Raw genomic sequence first — 24,005 nt, 5'->3', positions numbered from 1 at the left:
TAACAATTTTTGGAATATGATTTAATCATTATGTTGCCTATGAATGCCTAAGATTGTATTCCAAAATACACATGATCTGATACAATGAGGTGTACTTAAATGAATGCATATCAATTACCACTTATAGTGTTTTATTTTGGCAAATCGTAAAAACAACTCCATCATTGTGTTTTAAAAGAACCAAGTGTTGGGAAGACTGCAATATCTGAAGGGTAACAATTTTTAGAATTTGATTTAACCATTATGTTGCCTAAGAATGCCTAAGATGGTATTCCATAATACATAAGATCTGGTACAATGAGATGTACTTAAATGAATGCATATCAAATACCACTTATAGAGTTTTATTTTGGCAAATCGTAAAAACAACTTCATCAGCTAGTTTCTCTGTTATTTTGACAGGCTTGCCCAACGAATAGTGCAAGGAGATGTTCCACAAGCATTGATAAATCGCAAGGTTATTACTTTCTATCCTTGATACTGTTAGCAATATATATATATATATATATATAACCTTGCCAAAAAAAATTGTAGTTTTGTGTTTGTTTATTCTTTCCATGTGAAATGGTGTATTAATTACCTTTGTTTTGCAAACTATTTAAGTACTTTTCAAACATTAATGTAAAGTATTAATATAGCTATAGTTAACTACTAGCCTTTTTGGGTATGAATTACAAGAAAAAATTATGCATATGTGGAGCTCCTTGACTGGATACACTCGTGGACAAGAAATGTCAATTCTATTTTCCTCATGCATTGAGAATGTTGCAAATGACAATTTAATATATTGGAATGTGGGTACAAAGCGATGAGAATCTGTGTTAGCGCATCCAGTAAAAATTACTATCATTCTAACATTAGTGGTCTTTTCGTAGATTAAATCATGCATGTCCCTATGATACAAATTTTGTGTGCTACATTACATTAGAGGTGCTATGGGAAAATCAACTTCTGTTAAAAAAAATAGTATAATCTAAAATATGAGCAACCCTATGTGTGTCATAGGTTGACCACTTGTGTCTCATGTTCACTCATCTAGACCACACCAGTCTATTCCTAGTTATGATTTGTCCCTTGTTTTCAAGTTTAAATCAAGGTCAACTTATTGCAGCTTACATGAACAGTTATGTAAGTGTGACACAGTTATCTGTAAAAGTGGGCAAAAAGTGCACAGTCAATCAATCAGATAGACCCACCACTAGTCAGTGAGCTGTTATAGGACTTACCTTCACAAACAGATTGGTATTCATTAGTATTAGGAGTTCAAGATGTTTTGCAGAGGTCAACTGAGGGCTTGGGATGATTCAAAGCATGTTGGGTAAGCCAAATGTAGTGTCCCCATCTTTTTAGCATATCAGTGGAGTTCTTAGCCTTTATGTTCTCCGAAGGCTAAGTTGAGAAATAAAGAGAAATTGATTAAATTAATTTCTTATAGAGTGATTAAATAAATTAAAATATAAAAAGTGACTTTATATTTAATTAATTTAATTTTCTAGAAGCACAACTAATTATTGTATTAGAAAGGGGGAAGCTTCTAGAGAGTGCAATTAAATAATATTTTATTTCCTTCTAGAAGGGTGAAGGAAAAGAATAAAGAGGGAGGGTAGCCTCATTGTTGAGCATCAAATGTGTTGCCATCTACTCTTTCGGATAGTTTGTGGAGCCAAGGGTTTTTGTAGTTGTTATATTGATCATTGGGAACAAACACTGTCATTGATTTGCGTAACTGAGGTGGTGAAATATCTTCCGAAGGGTTGTGACTATTGGAGAAGACAAATCAGTTTTTTCATTGTGCCAAATTTGTGGCTTTGGGCCAGCTTTGTGGAGTAAGGAATAAGTTGGAATTTGCTACAAGAAAATTCATGTTCAATTCCAAGTTTTTATCTACTACATTTTGCATTGTTTGAGAGTAGATATTTAGGGCATTGGTAGGGTTTGTAAAGTCTATTGTAATCTGATTTATATCAGAATTTGTTGCCCTAATGTCTTATTGATGTAGATGCATATTTTCCTATTTGTAATCAGTATTATTAAAAAACAATTGCATCTTCATTGTTAGTTGTTTGGTGTGTTCTTTGGAAGCATATTTCTTAAAGTTTGACATTTAGAAAGCAATCCGAATTTATATATGCAATATATCTCTTGCTTGCAAAGTGTTTGACGAAATGTCAAACAACTTGAGTATAAAAGAATTTGGTGTTTGAAGAAGTTATAGCCTGTTGGGGTTATTATATTGGTATCAGAGCTAAATCTTGCGATCCTGAGGGTTTAGCAATTACATGCAACCACCTAGGGTTGGCTCTCACAGATTTCCTACTCGCAGGTAAGCTTTGTTTGACAGGGAATAAGATTTTGATAGGCAACTAGACACCATTGGTTATAGGCAAGAGTGTAGCCCACCAAGAGATAATAGGAATGAGGATTAGGAAACAAGAGAATTTTTCAGAGCAATGGTTACAGGACAAGAGTGGATGGCTCACGCTTTGCAAGCACTCACCATCATGGTTGAGCGCATGAACCCACAAGACAGACGGAATCAGGAACAAGGGGATAACAGGAGTGCAGTGGGATCGCCTAGAGCTCATAGAACTCATTCTAGAATAGCAGACAAGCTTACATGTACTACCTTTGTTAGAAAGGAACCAATACAGGAGTTAGAAGATGAAGCTAAGGATGGGACATTTGCAGATATCCTTATAGTTGCTAATGATGAATGGGTATTACTGACACCGCAGGTACAAGAGAGAATGACTTTTGAGAGGTTTTTGAACCAAAGAAGAGGACACTAGCGTGTAGTCAGACAAAATAGGAGATCTCGTGGCGAGGATAATGAATTAAAGTGGGCTACAGGGAAGCTTTCCTTCACTACATTTGATGCGAGTGGCAGAATGACAGCGCAAGCTTGGATTTACAAGCTTTATACCTTCTTAGCACTGAGACCTATGATAGAAGTGGAGGCAATAAAATATACCACCCTACATTTAGAGGGAGCTACACATGATTGGTAGTACCATGGGATGGTTGCCCTTCAGCATAACCAAGTGACTTCATATCAGGACTTCGTGGATAGGTTGGTAGAGAGGTTTGATAAGAAGGATCTAGAAGTCTACTTCAAGAAGTTGGCACAGTTGAGATAGATAGGGGGATTGGAGTATTTCATTACTGATTTTTAGAGGCTATTTGTTATGGTGCCAGATATATCAGATAGGAGATTAGTTGTTTTGTTCATGGAGGGATTATCCGAACCACTGAAGGGTTGGGTAAAAGCCTTTGATCTAATCAATTCGTGAGAAGCGATTAAGAAGGCTAGAAGTATGGAACAAGCAGCCCCAGTAATTAAATTTCAGTCAAAGGGAGCATCATCTAGCAAAGACAAATCATTCTTCAAAAAACCTGACAGGAATGAAACAGAGGCTGAAAGTAAAGATAAATCATTTGCTCCTTTGGATAGGGAGACATTGAATGATTTAAGGAAGAAAACACTTTGTTTTAATTGCAAAGGACCCTATGACATGAACCATGACTGACCTTTGAAGCCAAAGGGGAAAGCAAAAAGGGTTATGTGGGCATATTATGAGAATTCTGATTCTAAAAATTCAGACCAGCAATCTGAAAATGAGGAATTAAATGAAGAAAAGGAAGGCACAAATGATATAGGTGATGGGAAGACTAAGGGTAGACTTAAGGTGGCCTGTCTCACTAGTGTACAATAAGAGGGATCATTCAGGATGGGAGGGGTATTGGCTGGTCAGCGAGTTATTACTTTGCTTGATATAGGTGCTACTCACAATTTAATTGATTCCAGATTGATTGAGAGGCATGGGATATAGACAGAGCAATTTGAGGGTCTTAAAGTGAGGGTAGTTGATGGCTACATCTTCAAATGTGACAGGAAGATTACAGGTCTGCCCCTAAAGATCAACAATTTTGATTTCAAAGCAGATTTTTACGTTGTTAACATGGGTGACACAGATTTGGTCTTGGGTATGACTTGGTTACATGACATAAGGGAGTTCACTCTCAGTTTGAGAGATATGGAGATGAAGTTTCAGTCAGAGGGGAAGACCCATATACTTAGGGCCATTCGTGACAGTGGGTTTAGGATGATGTCTTGCAGATGCATGGAGAGCATGTTGAGACATGACCAGGTTGAGTGGGCAGCTCGTTGCACTTTAATGCAATCACAGGTGCAACAAAAATCAGAATATCACCCAGACATACAAGAATTGAGAATCAAACACTACAAGGTTTTTAGTGAAATACCACCAGGTAGACCTCCAGATAGAGGTATTGAGCATATTATTGAGTTAGAGGAAGGTGCTAAACCCATCATGATCACACCCTACAGGCATCCAAAGAGATTGAAGGATGAGATCGAGAAAACCATCAAGGAACTACTTGCTATGGGGCACATTAGACCAAGTAAGTCGCCTTTCACTTCTTCTGTGGTTTTGGTGAAGGAGAAGGATGAAACTCTTAGGATGTGCATAGATTACAAGGTCTTGACCAAGAAGACTATCAAAACTAGGTACCCCATCCCACAAATTGATGAGTTATTTGATGAGCTACATGGAGCATGTTTCTTTTCCAAAATTGATTGGAGATTAGGCTATCATCAGATCTAAGTCAGAGAACAGGATATAGAGAAGACGACATTTAGATGTCATTGTGGCCATTTTGAGTTTGTAGTTATGCCATTTGGGTTAACTAATGCCTAGCTCCTTTTTAGTCCACCATGAACAATATTTTTCAGCATCAGTTGAGGAAATTTGTGTTAGTCTTCTTTGATGACATCCTGGTATATAGTAGAACATGGGATGAGCATGTGCAACACTTAGATACTATGTTGAGCATTCTGAGTAGGGAGTCCTTGTATGCAAAGGAATCCAAATGTGACTTGGGATTATCAGAGTTATTATATTTGGGTCATATTATCAATGCTCAGGGAGTATGCATGGATCCTAAAAAGATTTGTGCTATTATTGAGTGACCTATCCCAGTGAACCTGATACAGTTGAGAGGATTTTTGGTGTTGTGTGGGTTCTATAGGAGATTTGTTAGTGTATATTGCAGGCATGCAACACCCTTGATGGACTTGATGAGAAAGGGGGCCTTCATATGGACTCTGGAGGCATAAGAGTGTTTTGATAAATTCAAGGAGTTCATTACTTCTTGTCTAGTGCTAGCATTACTAGATTTTAGCAAACCTTTTGAGTTGCACTGTGATCCATTTGGTGAAGGTGTGGAGTGGTGCTTATGCAGGACAAATACCCGACTACTTATGAGAGTAGGAAGCTCAGGGGGCTTGAGAGGAGCTTCAACATTTATGATAAGGAAATGTTAGCCATAATGCATGCTTTGGCCAATTAGGCAATATTTAGTGGGCAGCAAATTCAGCATAAAAATCGACCACAATAGCCTGAACCATTTCCTGGGGTAGTGAGATCTTAATGACAAGCAATAGAAATGGGTAAGTAAATTATAGGCATATGATTTTGATATTACTTATTTCAAGGGGACACAGAATGTAGTAGTAGATGCCTTGTCACAAAGACCCCACTTGAGCTTGATGTCAGATATATCAGAGGATTGGAGACAGTTGATCCTTGTAGAGTATGCAAAGGATACATGGGCATCGGGATTCATAGATGGATTGATTTAGAATAGTGATTTCACCCTTGTGAATGAGATCATCATTTACAAAGGGTGTATTTATTTGGTGCCAGGGTCAAAGGTGAAGAGGATGATGTTGAGAGTTTATCATGACTCACCTATGGTAGGACATCCAAGTTTTTACAAAACCTGCCGGCAAATTCGTGAGCATTTTTCGTGGAAAGGGCTCAAAGATGAGGTGTTGCAATATGTTAGAGTGTCCTACTTGTTAGTAGAATAAACAGGAGTACTCTTATCCAACTAGCTTACTTAAGCCACTTTCGATTCCTAACAAAAAGTGGGAGTGTTTATCCATGGACTTCATTATAGGATTGCCGAGAGCTCAGGGTAGAGACTATATATATGTTGTTGATCGGCTTACAAAATTTGCCCACTTCTTCCCAATGAACACTACATACACTGCTACACAGGTGGCAGATGTATTCTTCAGAGAGGTATTTAGGTTGCATGGTTTACCTTAGAGCATTGTTAGCGACAAGGAGAGTAGGTTTATGAGTCACTTTTGGCAAGAGTTATTTAGATTATGCAGGACAAACTCCGAGTACTAGCTACCACCCCCAAACAGTTGGTCAGATAGAGATAGTGAACAAATGGGTGGAGGGGTACCTCAAGAATTACATAGCAGGGCAATAGAAGGCTTGGATTAAGTTGATATATCTATGTGAATATTGTTATAGTTCCACTTATCACATGTCTATCTAGATGTCATCATTCATGACATTATATGGATATGAGGCACCCAGTTTCATGGATTTGTTGCTATCAAATAGTAGAGTGCCTAGTGTTGTAGACTTGTTACAGGAGAGTCAGGATAGTGCGAAGGCTCTTAAGGATAATATCACCTATGCACGGAATCAACAGAAGCAATATGCTGATCAGAAGAGGATTGAGTGGACTTTTGAGGTAGGTGATATGGTATATTTGATGCTGCAACCTTACCATCAGTCCACTCTCAAGAAGAGTGGTGTCGAAAAACTTAAGCCACGTTATTATGGGCCTTTTAGGGTGATCAGGAGAGTTAGAGAGGTGGTTTACGAGTTGGATTTACCAGTAGAGAGTAGAGTCCATAATATTTTTCATGTGTCACGTCTAAAAAATGCATTAGAACACCAGATTATTCCTTCTACAGTGCTTCCACCCTTGGACGATGAGGGGAGATTGGTTTTAGTACTAGAGGCTATCATTGAGTTTAGGGAGAGGAATTTGAGGAGATGTACTATCAGGGAGTACTTGGTGAAGTGGAAGGACCTGCCAGTAGAGGATGCCACTGGGGAGAATAAAGAAATTTTGTAGCATCCAAAGTTGAGATTGCTTGGGGACAAACAATTTCAAGAGGGGCGGATTGTAATGTCCCCATCCTTTTAGCATATCAATGGAGTTCTTAGCCGTTATGTTCTCCAAAGGCTAAGTGGAGAAATAAGGAGAAATTGATTAAATTAATTTCTTATAAAGTCATTAAATAAATAAAAATAAAAATGTGACTTTATATTTAATTAATTTAATTTTCTAGAAGCACAACTAATTATTGTATTGGAAAGGGGGAAGCTTCTAGAGAGCGTTTTCTAGAAGTACAATTAATTATTGGAAAGGGAAGCTTCTAGAGAGTGCAATTAGATAATATTTTATTTCCTTTTAGAAGGGTGAAGGAAAAGAATAAATAGGAAGGGTAGCCTCATTGTTGAGCATCGAATGTGTTGCCATCTACTCTTTCGGATAGCTTGTGGAGCCAAGGATTTCTGTAGTTGTTATATTGATTGTTGGGGACGAACACTCCCATTGATTTGCATAACTAAGGTGGTGAAATATCTTCGGAAGGGTTGCGACTGTTGGAGAAGACAAATTAGTCTTTTCATTGTGCCAAATTTGTGGCCTAGGGCCAGCTTTGTGGAGTAAGGAATAAGTTGGAATTTGCTACAGGAAAATTCATGTTTTTGGAGCAATTCCAGGTTGTTATCTACTACATTTTGCATTGTTTGGGAGTAGATATTTAGGGCATTGGTAGGGTTTGTAAAATCTATTGTAATCTTATTTATATCAGAGTTTTATATCAGAATTTGTTGTCCTAATGTCTTATTGATGTAGATGCATATTTTCTTATTTGTAATTAGAATTATTCAAAAACAATTGCATTTTCATTGTTAGTTGTTTGGTGTGTTCTTTGGAAGCACATTTATTAAAGTTTGGCGTTTAGAAAGCAATCAGGATTTACATATGCAATATATCTCTTGCTTGCAAAGTGTTTGACGAAATGTCAAACAATTGAAGTATAAAAGAATTTGGTGTTTGAAGATGTTATAACCTGTTGGGGTTATTACACCAAAGGACATGCGCTAAAGCAGAGGAATAGATTGATTTTGAGTTATGACAAATGAAGTGGTTTCTCAAAGTGGTGAATTTTCCTTTGTTGTATCTATTTTGAATTTGCACCTTGGCAAAAGTTGTAGTTTAGCATCAATTGGAGGTTTTTCGATATTGACTCTTTGCAGAAGTAGTAATTTTGCTACAATTTGGACATCACATGGAATGTAAATGGTTAGAATAGCTTAAATCAACTTCCAAGCATCGAAAAATGTACTTTGGCACCTGTAGAGATTTGGGAGGTGTATAACGCACTAATGTACATTCAGTACAAGGGTTGTTTGTCTTGTCCTCTTGTAAGCTCATATTGCATGTTTTGTCACTATGGAGCAGGGATTTGAAGACAGATTTCATTGTAAGTTGTATAAGTTGTTGTGACTTGATGAAGGCTTTTGATCACATGATGACAAATTATTACAATGTTTTTGGCTGGTGCATAGTGGATTGAGGAGCATGTTGCTCACTTTTGCTGAAGTTTTTCTCCTTTCATGTCTCATCCAAGGTAATTGCTTGTATTTCAATCATTGTCATGTGTGTTATATGTTATTATCGAGTGCTCTCATGTTTCCATATTGTACAAAGTCTTTCAACTTTCCTAGTGTTAGAATATTGCACTTTACCATTGTTTTGCGGTGTTTGAAGAAGAGTTACTAGGCTGGAATTTGCTGTTGATGAGCAGTGTGTGGAATATCCACCCAGATCAAGTGGTTTCAATGCTGCGTAGAATTACATGTTGGTATATATATTTTAGTTTTTTGGTGAAAATTTAGGGTTATACCCTTCACGAGGTTGAGTAGAAGTGGTGGTTTGAGTCCATTTTATTATTTTTAAAATGCTCGTGCAACTACGGGCAGTAACTCCATTGTTGCCCTCCCAACCATAGACAATAGAGTATTGTTTTCCTTGAGTATTGTGGTATGTCAATCTGCAATTGTATTCAATTATTATTCATTTTCCATTACCAAGAGGAAGATTTTATCTTCCTTTATATATTGGTGGACCTGGTGTCCTTTCACTAAGGTCACCACTCTTGGCCCAATTAATTAATTCAGATAATTATATTATATAATATTAATATATTAGATATTTTATTATAATAATAATAATATTTTTTGATCGGTAAAACGGCCAAGGCCACTATGATATATACATAAAAATTAAAATAGTTACAATAGCATTCCTCCGTTCAAACGGGCACTGGTAGGAAAGAACGGGGAAAGAAAACCTCCAGTCTAGCTCGGGACCTTAGTCCAATATTATTACACATACAAAGGGGCATACCCCAGTTAGAATATCCTAATCAAACTTCTCATTTGATAATTATTTACATTGAAAATACTATATAGTGATTTGTGCATCCAGCGGCTCCTTTTAGAGAGATTCCGGTAGTCTTTAATCTAGGCGAAGTGATCAGAAGCTTGCATCCCTGTTTGATTACCTTGCCATTGAAGAGGTTAGTAGTAATGCTAATATAATCGCTGAGCATTTCTATCCAGTACTAAATCAAATAATGTGAAAAAAGAGGCCCATAACAAACAATGATACTCTCTTGTTAGAGTTAGAAATAAGCTCTAAACAGCACTCGCATATCAATAAAGGAACTAGAAAGAGAGAAGGGGAACAAATTAACAGACAGAAGCTAGATTGAACCTGTGATCGAACCTCTACCTAACTAAAAACACACATAAACAAAAGAAGGAAAACTGCGAAAAGAGAAAAACAAGAACCAGACCTAGGATACTCATATTGGGTCAAGGCTACCAAAGCCTGAACATACCAAAGCTGAAAAGAAAAGAGTCCATAAAAAAATATAATGATCCGGTGGAAACTCTCTACAAACTAACAAAAACTCCAGGATCCAAGAGCTCCCGAAAACTCTCAGACTAGGGAAAAGAGGAAAGGCTAGAGTAAGCCAGGCCTCCTACATTCTAAGGCTATTTGGACTTAGAATATCCCGATGCAGCTACTCGACCACCTCTTGGGAATTCCTTCAGAAGAGAGTGTAAAGACACCTTTGCTTGAAACAAGGTAAGAAGAAAACCTACACAAAGGCTAACAATATAATGGAAACCAAAAGGGGGAGAAAGGAAACTAGAGGACAAAGGATAATGATAACCAAGGAGATAAAACCAATATAGCATGAAGAGAGAAACATGGGGAGGGTAGAAGACAAATAGCTAAGAAGCTTCAAACATGACTGAAAGTTCTCTCCAAACCCCTGCTACCAAAAGAAGCACAGCCACACTCCAAAAGATCATGCCAGAATCAAATAGAAGCCATGCTAAAATGTCATACAGTAGCCAAACAGAAGATTCTGGAATGACATTATTCCTGTCCCAGAATCTAGCAGCTTTAAAGAAGATGAGAGAAGATCAAAGGACTAACCCGAGAATCGATACTAAACATAGAATTCTAATCGACAGGAGGAGTTCAGTTGGATGGACCTCTCCTTAAAATTAAAAACTTAATCCAATAAAGGAATCCATACAATCCGAGTATTTCGAGAAAAAGAACCTACTATATTACATCTGTTGAGCAAAGGAAACTCTAGCATCTAATACCATAACAGCACAGAAGAGAATAAGTATAAACTAACGAGCTAAAGACTATAAAAATTATCAGAAAAAATGAACACTTACATCCCTATTAGGGACTATATATTAATTCATAAGAACTTAACCTAAACAATATGTACAAAGACCAGTAAGGAAAACAGATCTGTGGGATGAAAACTAATTACTTTGAACACAGAGGGAAATCGCGAACAGAGGGCATATGCCAAAATCTTATCAATATATTTTCAAAGCAACATAGATAAGCAACCCTTATACGGAAAGGGACCTAAATTAAAAGATGAGAGCCTACTTGATCATTGCTCAAGCATAATAATTCAAACTACCCACATTTAGAGTATGCAAAGGACGAATTCTTAAAATAAAGCAAGAACTCCATAGCCCTGAATTGTGATTATCCTAAATGGTAGCCATATATTATATATAAAACTTAGAGGTTCTTATACACAAAGCTAAGAGAGCGAAGTTATGATATAACATCTATACATATGTATCATATTAAGCTATTAAACTAGAGAGTCGAAAGCATACTAACAAAATTGCTTACTCTGAATAAAAACCTTACTAATATGATACTAGTCCTAAGGGAGAGTCATATTTCAACCGGATCTCTACCTTCCTTCCATTGGACCGTGATCACATCCTCGATGTCGCTAAACTATTCCACCTGGTAATTCGGCGGGATCTCAAACTTGACTTTCCTTCTGCTTGTTCTTTCTGCATTTGGTGTGCTGAAGTCTAAGTCGTTTAGATTCTCGAATGTCACCCCGGGTTGGATGTAGGCCTTGAAGAGATGGAGATAATTAATTAGCCATTCCACATTATCTTCAAGAATGATGTCCCTCTAGTGAAGAAGAAAATTCAAACTAGCCTCCATCTTTGTCCACTCACGATTAAATGTGAAGTTCTCTCGTATGAACAAAGATTGACGGCGGAGAGCTGTGTCAAGATCCGGATGGCTAGGTGGAAGATTCATATATCTCTCGGGGAAAGGAATCTGGAATTTGTTGTCTATACTATAGACCGCTTGTTCAAGCCCCTTTCTCCAAGAAGGGACAAACAGGTCGCGAAAAAGCCTAACTATGTTGTCAGCTTGAACTTTGGCTCTTACCAGGCAGTCAATGAATGACCCAATGATGTCACTATTTGTTCTCTAGGTGTATTCGTAATCAAAAACCCCTTCATCTAGGGCTTTGTTGAGAGCAAACCATGTCATGTCATCTAGTGGGTGTAGAATTCGATCCATCTTTCGAGTTTCACTGCTCCACAAAAGGCCATAGTGCGCTTTTCTGAAGAATGGAAGAGAGCAATATTGGATTCCATGCTCAACGATGGCAGAGAAGAGCCGAGTCCCACTGATAACAGTCGTGAGATGCGAAGGGAAAATTTTGGAAGACAATAGTTAAACTCTAGGGGCAAATGTGAAGAAGAAGATAAATAATGATAAATAAATGCTGAGTCTGAGCTCGTGATCAGCCATGATGAGGAAGATAATTACACGATTCTTCTGACGATCACACATACGAAGCTGGCGCCGGGATGATGTGAATGGTACCGCAACCATCCATATCGACTAATGATTATTAATGCTAAGCCACAGGGTATCAAATATATAAAGTTGAAAAGAATGGAATAAATTAATATAGATAAAATAGTGCTCAATCTGCCGGGACATAGTCTAGAGGAAGGTTTTAAAGATAGCTAAAAAGGATAAGAAGAGAATTAAACGGGCTCAAAGAAAAGTCTACCTTAAATAAGAGTGAAATAGTAAAAAATACTAAGGTTCCATAGAGTAACCGTCGTTTATAAGCAAGGAGTTAATTCCATCTGCTCCTAAGTTAGCAAGATGATTTGCAAGTTGATTACCTTCCCTATAGATATGACCGATCCTAAAGTCAACAAGCTTGTCTATAAGAGACAGAGCCACTTCTAGTTGAGAATTTAGTGCCCAATTGGGAGTGGACCATTTCCTTATAGCATTCACAATAATCTGAGAATTGCCTTCGATAAAGACTTTATGTAAATGAAGCTGAAGACATAACTGGATTCCTTGGAGGAGGGCCTCAAGTTCAGCTATATTATTGGTTGTTGGCATAATCGACTGAGCTTTTTTGGCTATCCATAGCCCATCCTCATTATGAATGATACATCCAATCCCGGCTGTGCTCGGATTTCCCCGAGATGCCCCATCAAAATTTAGTTTAACCCATTCAGGGGGAGGAGGCTCCCATTTACAATTCTTCCTGGCCTCTTTATTAGCCTTAGAGTAATACAGAGGGGGATTAATCAAATTAGGCCAGGTTTTCTTCATGAGGCCATCCCAGTTGGAGAAAGATCCTTCTTCTAGGTTCGCTTTTCTTAAGTATGCATTAATAGTTTCTACTATGCAAGCTTCTATTTTGGATATAAGAATCTCAGGTTTGAGATCCAGATTGCGAAAGATGCGGTGATTCCTTTCCTTCCAAATTTCCCAAATCATGATGGATGGCGAAATGTTCCAAAGTTTACTATAGATACCAATGCCAGTAAAAGATGGCCATCCCTGAATCAAATTAGTAAATGATATAGGAAAGGGGGCTGACCACCCCAACATTTGTCTAAGCCATTCCCAACATTTTTGGGAGTAAGGATAAAGATAAAGAAGATGATCCACAGTCTTTGAACTTTGGTGGCAGAGAGCACATCTTGAAGGGCCTTGTATACCTACAACATTTAATCTGTCCATAGTGAGGATCATATTTTGAATTGCAAGCCAAAGAAAGAATTCGGCTTTCGGAAGGCAGGAGGTGTCCCAACAGAGCTTAAGTGGGATGTCCACGGATACTGGTTTATGAGCTTCTAGAATGGCCTTGTAACCATCTTTGACATTGTATTTCCCATTATTAGATGCTGCCCAAACAAGGGAGTCTCTTTTATTAGGCTGAATAGGTTTCCTACCTTCCACAAATTTCTCAAATTGGTAGATTGATTCTTCATCAAAATCTAGACCTCTGAGAGATTTCCAATTCCAAGATGGATAGCCTACAGAGTCCACCAGACAACAATAGTTTCTCACTTTATTGCCCCAAAGCTCAGTTAGCCTATTCTTAAGAGTCAAGGGAACTTTGTAGGAGGAGAGTGGTGGTTTACCTTCCCAGGAATCTTCCCAGAATAGTGCTTCTTCCCCAGATCCAACATCCCAAGTTAGGCATTTATTAATCAAGTGGCGACACTTCAGCGTAAAGTTCCAACATTCTGACCCTTTAGTAGGGGAGCTAATTCTAAAAATTGAGAGTGGGTCCTTAGCGATAAGATATTTATTATAGAGGATCTTAGCCCATTTATGGTTGTATTCGTGATATAGCCTCCAAATGAGTTTTGCACCTAAGGCTTCATTTTGCCATTGTAGGTTTTTGATCCCTAAACCCCCAAGGGTCTTAGGTTTGCAAATATTTTCCCACTTGATAAGAGCTAATTTATCGTCATTGGCCCGATCATTCCAAAGAAAGTTCCTCATCTTGGAATTAAGCTTTTTAAGATTTTGATTCGATATAGGGAGGCAGGACAGAGGGTGAGTTGGGATGGTTGAAAGTATTGCACGGATTGTAGTGCATTTTCCAGCCTTGGTGAGCCATCTATCTTTCCAAGAGCATAATTTTGAATCCAGTTTTACGAGAGTGTTATCCCAAACCTTTGTAGATTTTGAACCTTTTTCTAGAGTTATACCCAGATATTTACAAGGGAAGGTTCCTTTCTTGAAACCCATAATCCTACAAATCTGAGATTCCATGTCTGGCGAGGTATTTAAGAAGAAAATTTCCGATTTCAGAGCATTGACCTTTTGTCCTGAGGCTTTTGTATATAAATCCAAGATACCTTTAATGGAGCAAGCTTCAGAGATCTTACTCTTGCCTGGGAGAATGGTGTCATTAGCGAATTGTTGATGTGTAATATTAGGCATGTTTTTCGTGACAGTGATACCCGATATTCTCTATTTATTATAAGCATCTATCACTGCTCTCCCAAAAGCTTCTGCCATAATGATGAAAAGAGAGGGAGAAAGAGGATCCCCTTGCCGGATGCCTCTCGAAATATCAAAATAGCCTTTAGGTGTACCATTGACAAGGATCGAGATCTTAGGTGTCGATATGAATTTGAAGATTAGGTTAACCCATTGACGAGAGAATCCAAATGCTTCTAGCATCTTACATAGGAATCTCCAATCCACCACATCATAGGCTTTTTGGATATCCAGTTTCATGAGCATGCATGCTTCCTTATTGAGGTGTGCAGAGTGAATCGTCTCTTGAATGGTGATGATGCCATCAAGGATGGATCTGCCTGGCATGAAACCAATTTGTTCCTCAGAGATAATCTTGGGTAGAATCTCTTTAAGCTTGTTCGCTAGAATTTTTGAGAAGATTTTATAGACAGTATTGCACAAGGCTATTAGTCTGAAATCGCCTGGAGATTCAGGGTCACATTTCTTTGGAATCAACGTAATGAAGGAATGATTGATCTCAGCAAGGATAGAGCCACCATTTCTAGAAGCTTCGATAGCTTTCCAGAGATCCTGACCTATAATACCCCAGCACTTTTGGAAAAAGAAGGCCTGAAATCCGTCTGGGCCCGGCGATTTATTTGAGTTCATGTCAAAAACCACTTTCTTGACTTCTTCTAAAGTAATAGGTCTATTAAGGTTTTTATTGTCATCTTGGGTAACAATTTTAGGAATTACTTTAAAAAGACTAGATTGCGCAGTATGATTTGAGCAATGCTGGTTATTCAGTAGATCCTGAAAGAAATCAACAAAGGTGTCTGCAATTTGTACAGGATTTTCATAATAGTTTCCTAACTGGTCTTTTATGCGTGTGATTTTGCTATTGGCTGTGTTATATAAGGTAGAATTGTGAAATTTTTTTGTATTGCGATCACCCTCAGCCAACCATTTTTCTCTTGATTTCTGTCTCCAAAAGGTTTCTTCTTTGGATAGGATTGACTCTTGCTTTGCTAGCAATTACTTTTCGAGGAGATAGCTGCTATTATCCATGCCCTTTTTGATGACCTCTGAATTTAAATTTTTAAGTTGATTTTCTATATCCAGCTGTTCTTTAAATATGTTATTAAATTGTTCTCTATTCCATTTAAGGATGCGCTCTTTTAGCATCTTTAATTTCTGGATAAAGATAAACATTTTTGATCCTATGCAGCTGTCTTGGTCCCACCATAATTTGACGTTATGGAGGAAGTTTGGGTCTAGAAACCACATCTTTTCACATTTGAAGGGATTTCTAGAAGGCTTGAGAAACTCAGTAAATTCAAATCTGATCGAGAAGTGGTCTAATCCAGCAATAGGAAGAATTAAAGACTGATAATTTAAGTTGTTAGTGTCTAATTCACCTTTGATTAGAAATCTATCAAGCTTCTCTGCAATATAGGCAAAGTCCTTTCTCCTGTTGTTCCATGTATAGGTCCCATTACTGGTAGGAACGTTAATTAAATTGTGCAGAGTGCAACATTCTTTAAAGTCTCTAGATGCTTGTGAAAGCACTTGTGAGCCTCCTGTCTTTTTCTTAAAATCTAGTATCGTGTTAAAGTCACCCCCTAAAATGCAGAGTTCGTTATCTAGACTATCGAAGAGTTGACCAATCTCATTCCAAACTAGTAGTTTATTTGTATTGTTAACGGGACCATACACATTAATAATTGTAAAGGTTAAATTAGATTTTAAACTTTGTACTTTGCCACTAATCCAGTTTCTATTACTGTTATGAATATTAATATTGACCTTCCTAGGATCCCAGAGGATGCCCAAACCTCCTGAGGCCCCTACCGATTCTATAAACGGAGAACACCATACCCCAAGCATTTTGCTAAATTTATCTATTTCTATTGAATTTAATTTAGATTCCTGAATGAGAATAATATTAGAATTAAAGGATTTGAGGTTATGCTTAAGTAACCTCTTTTTGCTAGGGGCATTGAGGCCCCTAGAATTCCATGTGGTGAGTTTCATACCTGAGCGGGAAGGCACTTCCCCGTCCCATTGTGAACAGTTGATCTATCTTCTGCTGATCCTTGTTGAGACTCTCTGTTTCTCTGAGTTCCTTTAGGGACTTTCTCCCTCTTTTGCCTTTTGTTTTACCACAACAAGGAGACTTAGGCCCAATTTGTGTCATATGAATCCCAAGCTGTCCAATGTTCATCTCTGCTACTTGTATTGGGTCAACCTTGCTTGCAATTGTTCTTGTTGCTCTGAGTAATTATCTTCAGCAATCTGGTTATCTATTACAGATTGTTTGGAAAAAGTTGAGGCCAATTCTTTCCTTTGAATGTTCAATATATCTCTTCTGAGATTTTCACCAAAATAGTTTTCACCTCCCAATTTGAGGACCCTCCGAATGAGTTCCTCCTTCTGTGTTACTGAAGACTTATCAAGATTTTCTGGACTGAAAACTTGGACCAGCTCCTCAGTGAGCTGATCGATCATTACAGCATCCTCCTTTGCCATATCTTCTTTATATGAGGAATCCGAGATACATTCCTCATTCAGAAATTCTTGGAACTCTAATATTGGTAGATCTTCTGCTTGGATCTGTCCCTTGTGTGTTTGCTGATCCGGGCTGTTAGGAGTAAATGGTGAGCTGATGCTAGCGAGGGGAGTCTGCCAGAATTTACTAAATGTTTCGGATAGATTCTTCATGTTGACTGAAGCCAGGGGCCGAGTTGATAGAGAGGTGTTAGTGTCCTTTTGTGGCTCTTTATTGTTGCTTGTTCTACCTGAGGTAACCATCAACATATTCTCTCTTTCCTCTAAGAGACTTGCTTCATAATCCTTTGGGTGGCCTGTTTGATACGGAGTAGAAACTTCTTCCTTATGAGGGTCATAATTCGCTGAACTATTTGATTCTATTCTTGCCCTCTTTTTGTCCCATGTATTTGGTTGATCCTTCTCTAAAGTGAAGGGGGAAGATGGATACTCATTCGGGGTCTGCCAAAATTTGGATACTCCTTTGACTCTCTTATTGCTGAGATTCACTGTTTTTGGATCAACCTTTCTTTGTGAATGCAACCACTTCTGGTCCTGATTCTCTACTGTAATGGAGGTGTTGTTCCTTCCCATCTCCGCTGCAGAGAATAGAAGAGTGTTTTCTTCTTCTTATATGTTTAGATTTAAATTCTTATTTCTATCTCTGTCCGAATCAATTCCAAATACCTCTTTGCTTCTGAATAACTCTCCTGTTTTGCAAAAAAGCATTTTAGAGAGACCTTCTTCTTCTTTGTTGTTTCCTGTTGTAGGTGTAGTTAGTACTAGGCCTTCCTTATCATTCTTATCTATATCTTTCTATACTTCCTTCTCAAAATGTCTTACAATTTTATCTATTTCTATATTGAGATGATCTGGGCCACCCCAATCTTCCTTACTGGTACTGTCATTCTGATTTTCCAAATCTGCTGGAGCTGAAATTAGGCACTTTCCTTGCTCTTTATCTTTGATATGTACAGAAGCAGGTTCTTCTCCGGTTTCGGCATTATTCTCCTTGTTGTTTTGTTGCTGAGGTTTGGTAGATTCATCTCCACTTTTTGTAGTATCATTTCTGATTACATTTGTTGCTTTTTTCTTATGTTTTTTTGATCTCTTTGGGGATCTCCCAACCTTCCCCTCTTTAGTTTTTGTCGAGAAATTTGAGCTTGGGGCTGGTGAGGAATTTGTTGCTTTGCCTGTTATGATGCTTTTTAGAGAGGACCTCGGCGTATTCTGAGCATTCTGATTATTCTAATTCTCTAAAAAGGAGATCTCCTTACCTTGTTCCTGGTTCCTGCTGTCTATTACTGGGCTCACCTTGGGGAATTTACTTCTGAAATCTGAGGTAAGGGGAAGGATCTTGGGTCTGATTTTGTGTAGCTCATCAGATCTCAAGATGTCAATGATTTCCCCTTTATACAATTGAAATTTAATGTCATAAGAAGCTTTACCTGTTTCAACTCTCTTTTGGATTTCCGAAGGATGTTTAATGTTAACATTAATGAGGATTTTAACATTATTACAATAGAAAAAGGATGCATCAATAGCTATGACTTCACCAATTGCAGAACCTAAAGAATAAATAATGTCTATATCGCACAACTCTGGAGGGAGAGCAATCAGGGAAAACCATGTGAGAATCATGCAATCGACCATTTCTAAGTGAAAATTATGGAACCATTCTAAAAATTTGACACAGTAACCTCTAAAAAAACAATCAGAAACATAAATGAGTTCTTTCTTAACAAATTCTTCCTCACATTTTAAGAACAAAGTATTGTTTGAATGGTGAAAAATACTTACTTGTTCTTGGCAGTTGTCTTTTAGCCACTTTATTAAAAGCGGGATTTCTTCTAGTGGGCCATTCCAGATGGCAAAAGCCCCCTTCTTAAGACAATCATACCAGGAGTCGTCTGTAGCTTTAATGGAAATCTTAATCGGATTATCATGGGGTTTCTTAGGGGGAGATCTTGAAGATGTTTTAGGGTTAGATGATTGGTTGGTATTGATTTGTCTGCAATGAGGGGGAATGTAGGAAGAAGGGGAAAAAGGCTTGAAGGGAATCTTAGCGCTGGGGTCGTGGCCACCTATGATTTACTCTTTGGATGAGATAGAGAATTAATAAGCTTGGGCTGTGCATATCTAGTCAGATTGAAAAATCGAATTTGATCATCTAGCTGTTCGACGGTGAAAACTAGGAGATGGGCACGGGATTCAGTTCTGTTTGAGGAGTCAGAGGAGGCATCTGCATTGTTTACTTGAAGCCCTCCTATCCGGCATTGGTGTTGATTTCCTCCTTTATGTTCTTCCAAGATCGAAAACGTATTGGCCGTTTGAACCTCAAATCTAGCATCCGCTTTCCCAAGCTTGTTATGGATTTCGCTGTGGTTAGCTATGGAGCCGTCTCTCCTATAGGGGTCTCTAGGATGTTTCTTTCTGTTTTGCTGCCTCCATTTTTGGCTTGGATTTCCCGCAAATTGCATGTTCGAATTTGTCATTTTTGCAGAGCCTTTGACACAGAATGATATTTTATTTTTTAGTTGAATCAAAAGTTAATGTATATAATTCCTTTTTTTTAAAATTTAATTTAATTTAATTTTATTATAATAATTATATCACAATAATATTATAATATAATTATATTATATCAACTATAATAATTTTATGGTACCAATAATTATCAATATAATAATTACATTATCACAACCTTTATGTTATCTATGACGACCTAAAGGAATTCAACCATAGCTACAATAACATCAATACTCTCTCTTAGCTAGGGAGGATCCTTCTCAAAAACTTCTGGTTGGTCTTCCTGACTCTAACATCAACACTCCCTCTTAGCTAGGGAGGATCTACTTAGATATCCATGTTATAGAGTAATGTCCACCATGGCTATTCTTAGAGGGTGGCCCCATCATGGCTGCTCCAGTGAATGAAAAATGCAAACAAACACAAGTGTTTATCACAGATTCACTCACATGATGTCATCTCACGATGATGGTCACCATAGCTACTCCTAGAGGGTGACTTAACGCAAGTGTTTAGTCATGGAATCACTCACATGACCTCGACAATGACTACTCCTAGAGGGTGGTCCATTAGGGCTACTCCCACAAATGAAGTTGCAAGAAAACACAAGTGTTCATCACATAATCACTCGCATAATCTCACGATGATGGTCACCCTACTCCCTGAGGGTGATTCTACACAAGTGTTTATTCATGGAATCACTCACATGACCTCCACCATGGCTACTCCTAGAGGGTGGGTCCGTTATGGCTACTCCCATGAATGCAAATACAAGAAAACACCAGTGTTCACCATAGAATCACTTATGTGATGTCGTCATCTCACGATGATGGTCAATATAGCTACTCCCAGATGGTGACTCAATAATAATGCTCAATAGATTATAGCTCAAAGCCTGAAACAACATCAATTTCCTTAACTATTCAGATGATTGACATTTTGTTAAACACTTGGCAAGAGAGCTGAGTCATTACTGAAATAAATAAGTTATAACAATAGATTGCCACTAAATAAACTTGGACTGTAGTGTTATTGAAGTTTGCAATTCAGTTATTTAAAAAGAAATAAAGTGAAGGTACAACCAGGACAAACTTGAAGTAATTCAATTTCAATTATTTATTAATTCTGAAATTGTAGCAAGATAACACCAGTCCACAGAATTCTGATATTGATTACTCAAATGATTTTTTCCAAAACTATCTAGGAAACCATTGCAGTTTATATTGCCATTCAGCTTATTGAAAACATCTCAGAAATTTACAATTAATATAGAGAACCTGGATATCGAGCAGCGGCAAACTTCTTCAACTCCACACTGGCCACTCACAGTAACTCACCCCAGCCCCTAGGTTAGGTTGTGAACATATTGTAGCAGCCTCCAAAGTGACATGAGCTTCCAGGTGGGCTTGTGATTTCCCAAAAACTGCAAATACAGGCCTCAAGAGATGATTGCAGGTCTGCAAGGCATCTCAAGAAAATAGTCACTAGAGGTATGTGAGCCTACAGCAGGTGATCACAGACCTCTTCAAGCTCAAATGCAGGCCTCAAAAACCCAATCACAGGTCCAGAACATGAAGTCGTGGCTCAATTGAGTGCAAGCACACATGAGGGCAATTGCAGGCCTGGAATTATGCAATAAGGCCCTGAAGGTGCAAAACAGGCCCTCCAAAAATAATTGCAGACCCTTTAATATTTAAATTACTTCCTTTAAATGTGACGGCAGTCACTGGCAACACAGGTCGAATGTCAACCAGGCAATGTAACGGGAAACTTCGAAATTCAACGTCCAATTCAATCTGAGAGTCCAGACTTCTCAGAAACAGTGCATAGAGGCTGTGAAGTATCCTTTAATTGGTGAAAACTTCAGCGACAATCTAAACACTAATTCACTTCTCAATACAGTAACCACAGATGAGAAGTTGAGACAAACTACTATACCTCTACAGTAATTTGCATACAAATATTAGAGCAATTCTCCACAATACCTCAGCTATGGGAAACACTATCAGCTTCAAACCCTTATACTTCAGTAAGGACATAGAGATTAACAAACTTAGAAATTTTCACAAAGATGACAAAAGCAAATAAATAATCGGATGCTTAGCTCAACAAATGGGCTCATATTTATAATCTCCCAAAGGCATTTGTTTCCCAAACGAAAGTCCACTTAAGAAGCTTCACCAACACAACATCACTTTACAACATATGATATCAATATAGTGCCATTATAATAATATAAAATCAACAATTAATTAATAAATATGAGCCTGTATAAATAGCTTTATTCGCTGCAAGCAATGACCAATTGCTAGCGCCACGATCTACACTGCCAAATATGGCAGCTGCTTGAATTGTTCTCACTAAAAATAATGAATCCACCATTGAGATCCTCAAATCACACCGTCCGCTCACAAGGGTTGGTATGATGAACTGACTCAATCAACTATAGGAGCTTGCAAAAAATGGGGACATTATAGTTTTTGTCACAAGTCACTCACATATCTGAACAAGGGCTTTCACCTCAAACTTCTCTTGTATGAGGAAGATAACCGCAAATTTCTCCATCTCAAAGAAAAATGCAAACAAGGGATCGCACCTCAACCTTTTCCCTCACAAAGAAGAATTCATTAATAAAGACTCAATGATGTTGTAGCTCTCTGTGAATCTCAAATTCCTACATGTTGGTTAAGAGTTTGTCTCCTTATCTTTTTGGTTCATACCTTGACTCTTAACTTGCCCAATGACTTGTGGAGAACAAAGAAGTTAACAATAGAATGGGTCAATGTAGTAATTTGTCAAGGACCCCTAAATTGAAAGGTACAACTCCCTTTTGAATGCAAGATATGCAATGGATTTTTTTTTTTGGGTTTCGGGGGTATACTCTTAACTAGAGAGCAGAAGAGGCAAATACCAAGTTGCTCAACATTTTAAGCAGCTCAGGCAATTGAAAGGGGGACTAACTCACAATATGCAATCTATTCTGACCTAGATGTAATAAATGGAAACATGCATTACCAACTCTGACAGCAGGAAGAATGAAAGAGATGGCGAAATAAGTAATTCCCAGATTACACAATTAGCTGATGTTTTGACAATACCTAGATTGTCTATCCCTCGGCTACGCCACCCACCAGTTCCCAACCTCCTTATGCAACAAACTACACTAAACACACAAACTACGACGTACAATAGAGAAAAAAAGAGATGCTTATGCTGAAGAAAGTAAGACATACAATCTGATGAACGAAGGAAACAAAACCAAGTTCATTTACATTCATTCAATTCTCAACAGTAGCACATTCATTCTATAAACTATATTGAAACTAAATGAACAACAAAACTAGAAATGGACTTAGAGTCGCATAGTAGTCCCAGCTACAAGGGTTTGCCCAAAAGTAATTTTGCGGATCTTATTAACTTCTCAAAAGGTTACATTTATAGGCCTTCTCAAAATGGCTGGTCACACTAGATGATTGCTTTACAGAGCATCTTTTAACATAATAAACTAAAAATAGGACAAGCTTGAATCATTGTCCGTTATAGAGATTGACAAAATGCCATAAATGGCTATAAAAAGAAATAGAAGAGAGAGAATGACAGTGTCTGGAAAAGCATCAGAATATCATGTCTTCTTAGGAGTAACTACCTTGGCTCTATAGGCTTTCACGATGTCGGTTTCTTTGTCCAGTTCTTCGACATCTGGAGTGATAATGTTGTCAGCTCGAGCCATCTAGTAGTGATGCATCTTAGTCAATTCCTCAATTCTGGCAACCCTCGACTGGAACTTCTCTGATTCTCTCGTTATGATTGCGTCCTCTACTGAGAGTTCCTGGATCTTGGACACTCGGAAGTTGAGTGGGTCAATAGCTTCATCGACAAATTGCAAGAACTTCAATTTCATCCTCTCAATATCCACAAGCTTGCCATTAGCGGACACAAAGGACTCTGTGTGCAATATCTTCAGATATTGAAATAATTTCTCAATGACCTTTTGCACTTGGTCATGTACATCCTTGAGCTGATTTGCAGACCTCATAGAGCTTTCTATAACATACTCCAAGGATTGTTTCCAATGAAACAGTGACTCCTTGCCCGTCTTGAGGATCCCACGAGTAATGACAATGTTAGTCTTCATGTCAATAACTTCCTGCAGAAGGGCCAACTGCTCTGTCAATTTGTCTGTTGCCTTTTGTATGGTGGTTTGATGATTGGTGTTCATCTCATAGGTGAACAGGAAAGAAACATATAATCAATGCAAAATACTATTCATTATCAAATGCTTTCTGTACACGACAATGATAATAATGCCAAAATACATAAGCGTTCACAACATTTATAATGTCCGAAACGGTGCCAGTGAAACG

General features: G+C 37.9%; 1 protein-coding gene across 1 annotated transcript in view; it reads left to right on the top strand.

Annotated features, from left to right (window-relative positions):
- LOC149570611 (chaperone protein ClpB3, chloroplastic-like) overlaps positions 1 to 24,005 on the top strand; it is a 111,529-nt gene that overhangs the window by 3,560 nt on the left and 83,964 nt on the right. The window contains exon 5 of the mRNA XM_089823184.1: positions 403 to 457. Coding sequence (XP_089679310.1) covers positions 403 to 457 — 55 coding nt within the window. The remainder of the gene's footprint in view (positions 1 to 402; positions 458 to 24,005) is intronic.

Source organism: Cupressus sempervirens, chromosome 3, assembly GCF_028749045.1.
Source record: "Cupressus sempervirens isolate cs-2001-9-10 chromosome 3, ASM2874904v1, whole genome shotgun sequence".
Lineage (NCBI taxonomy): Eukaryota > Viridiplantae > Streptophyta > Pinopsida > Cupressales > Cupressaceae > Cupressus > Cupressus sempervirens.
Note: the sequence above shows the minus strand (reverse complement) of the source record. Positions and strands in the feature narration are given on the sequence as shown.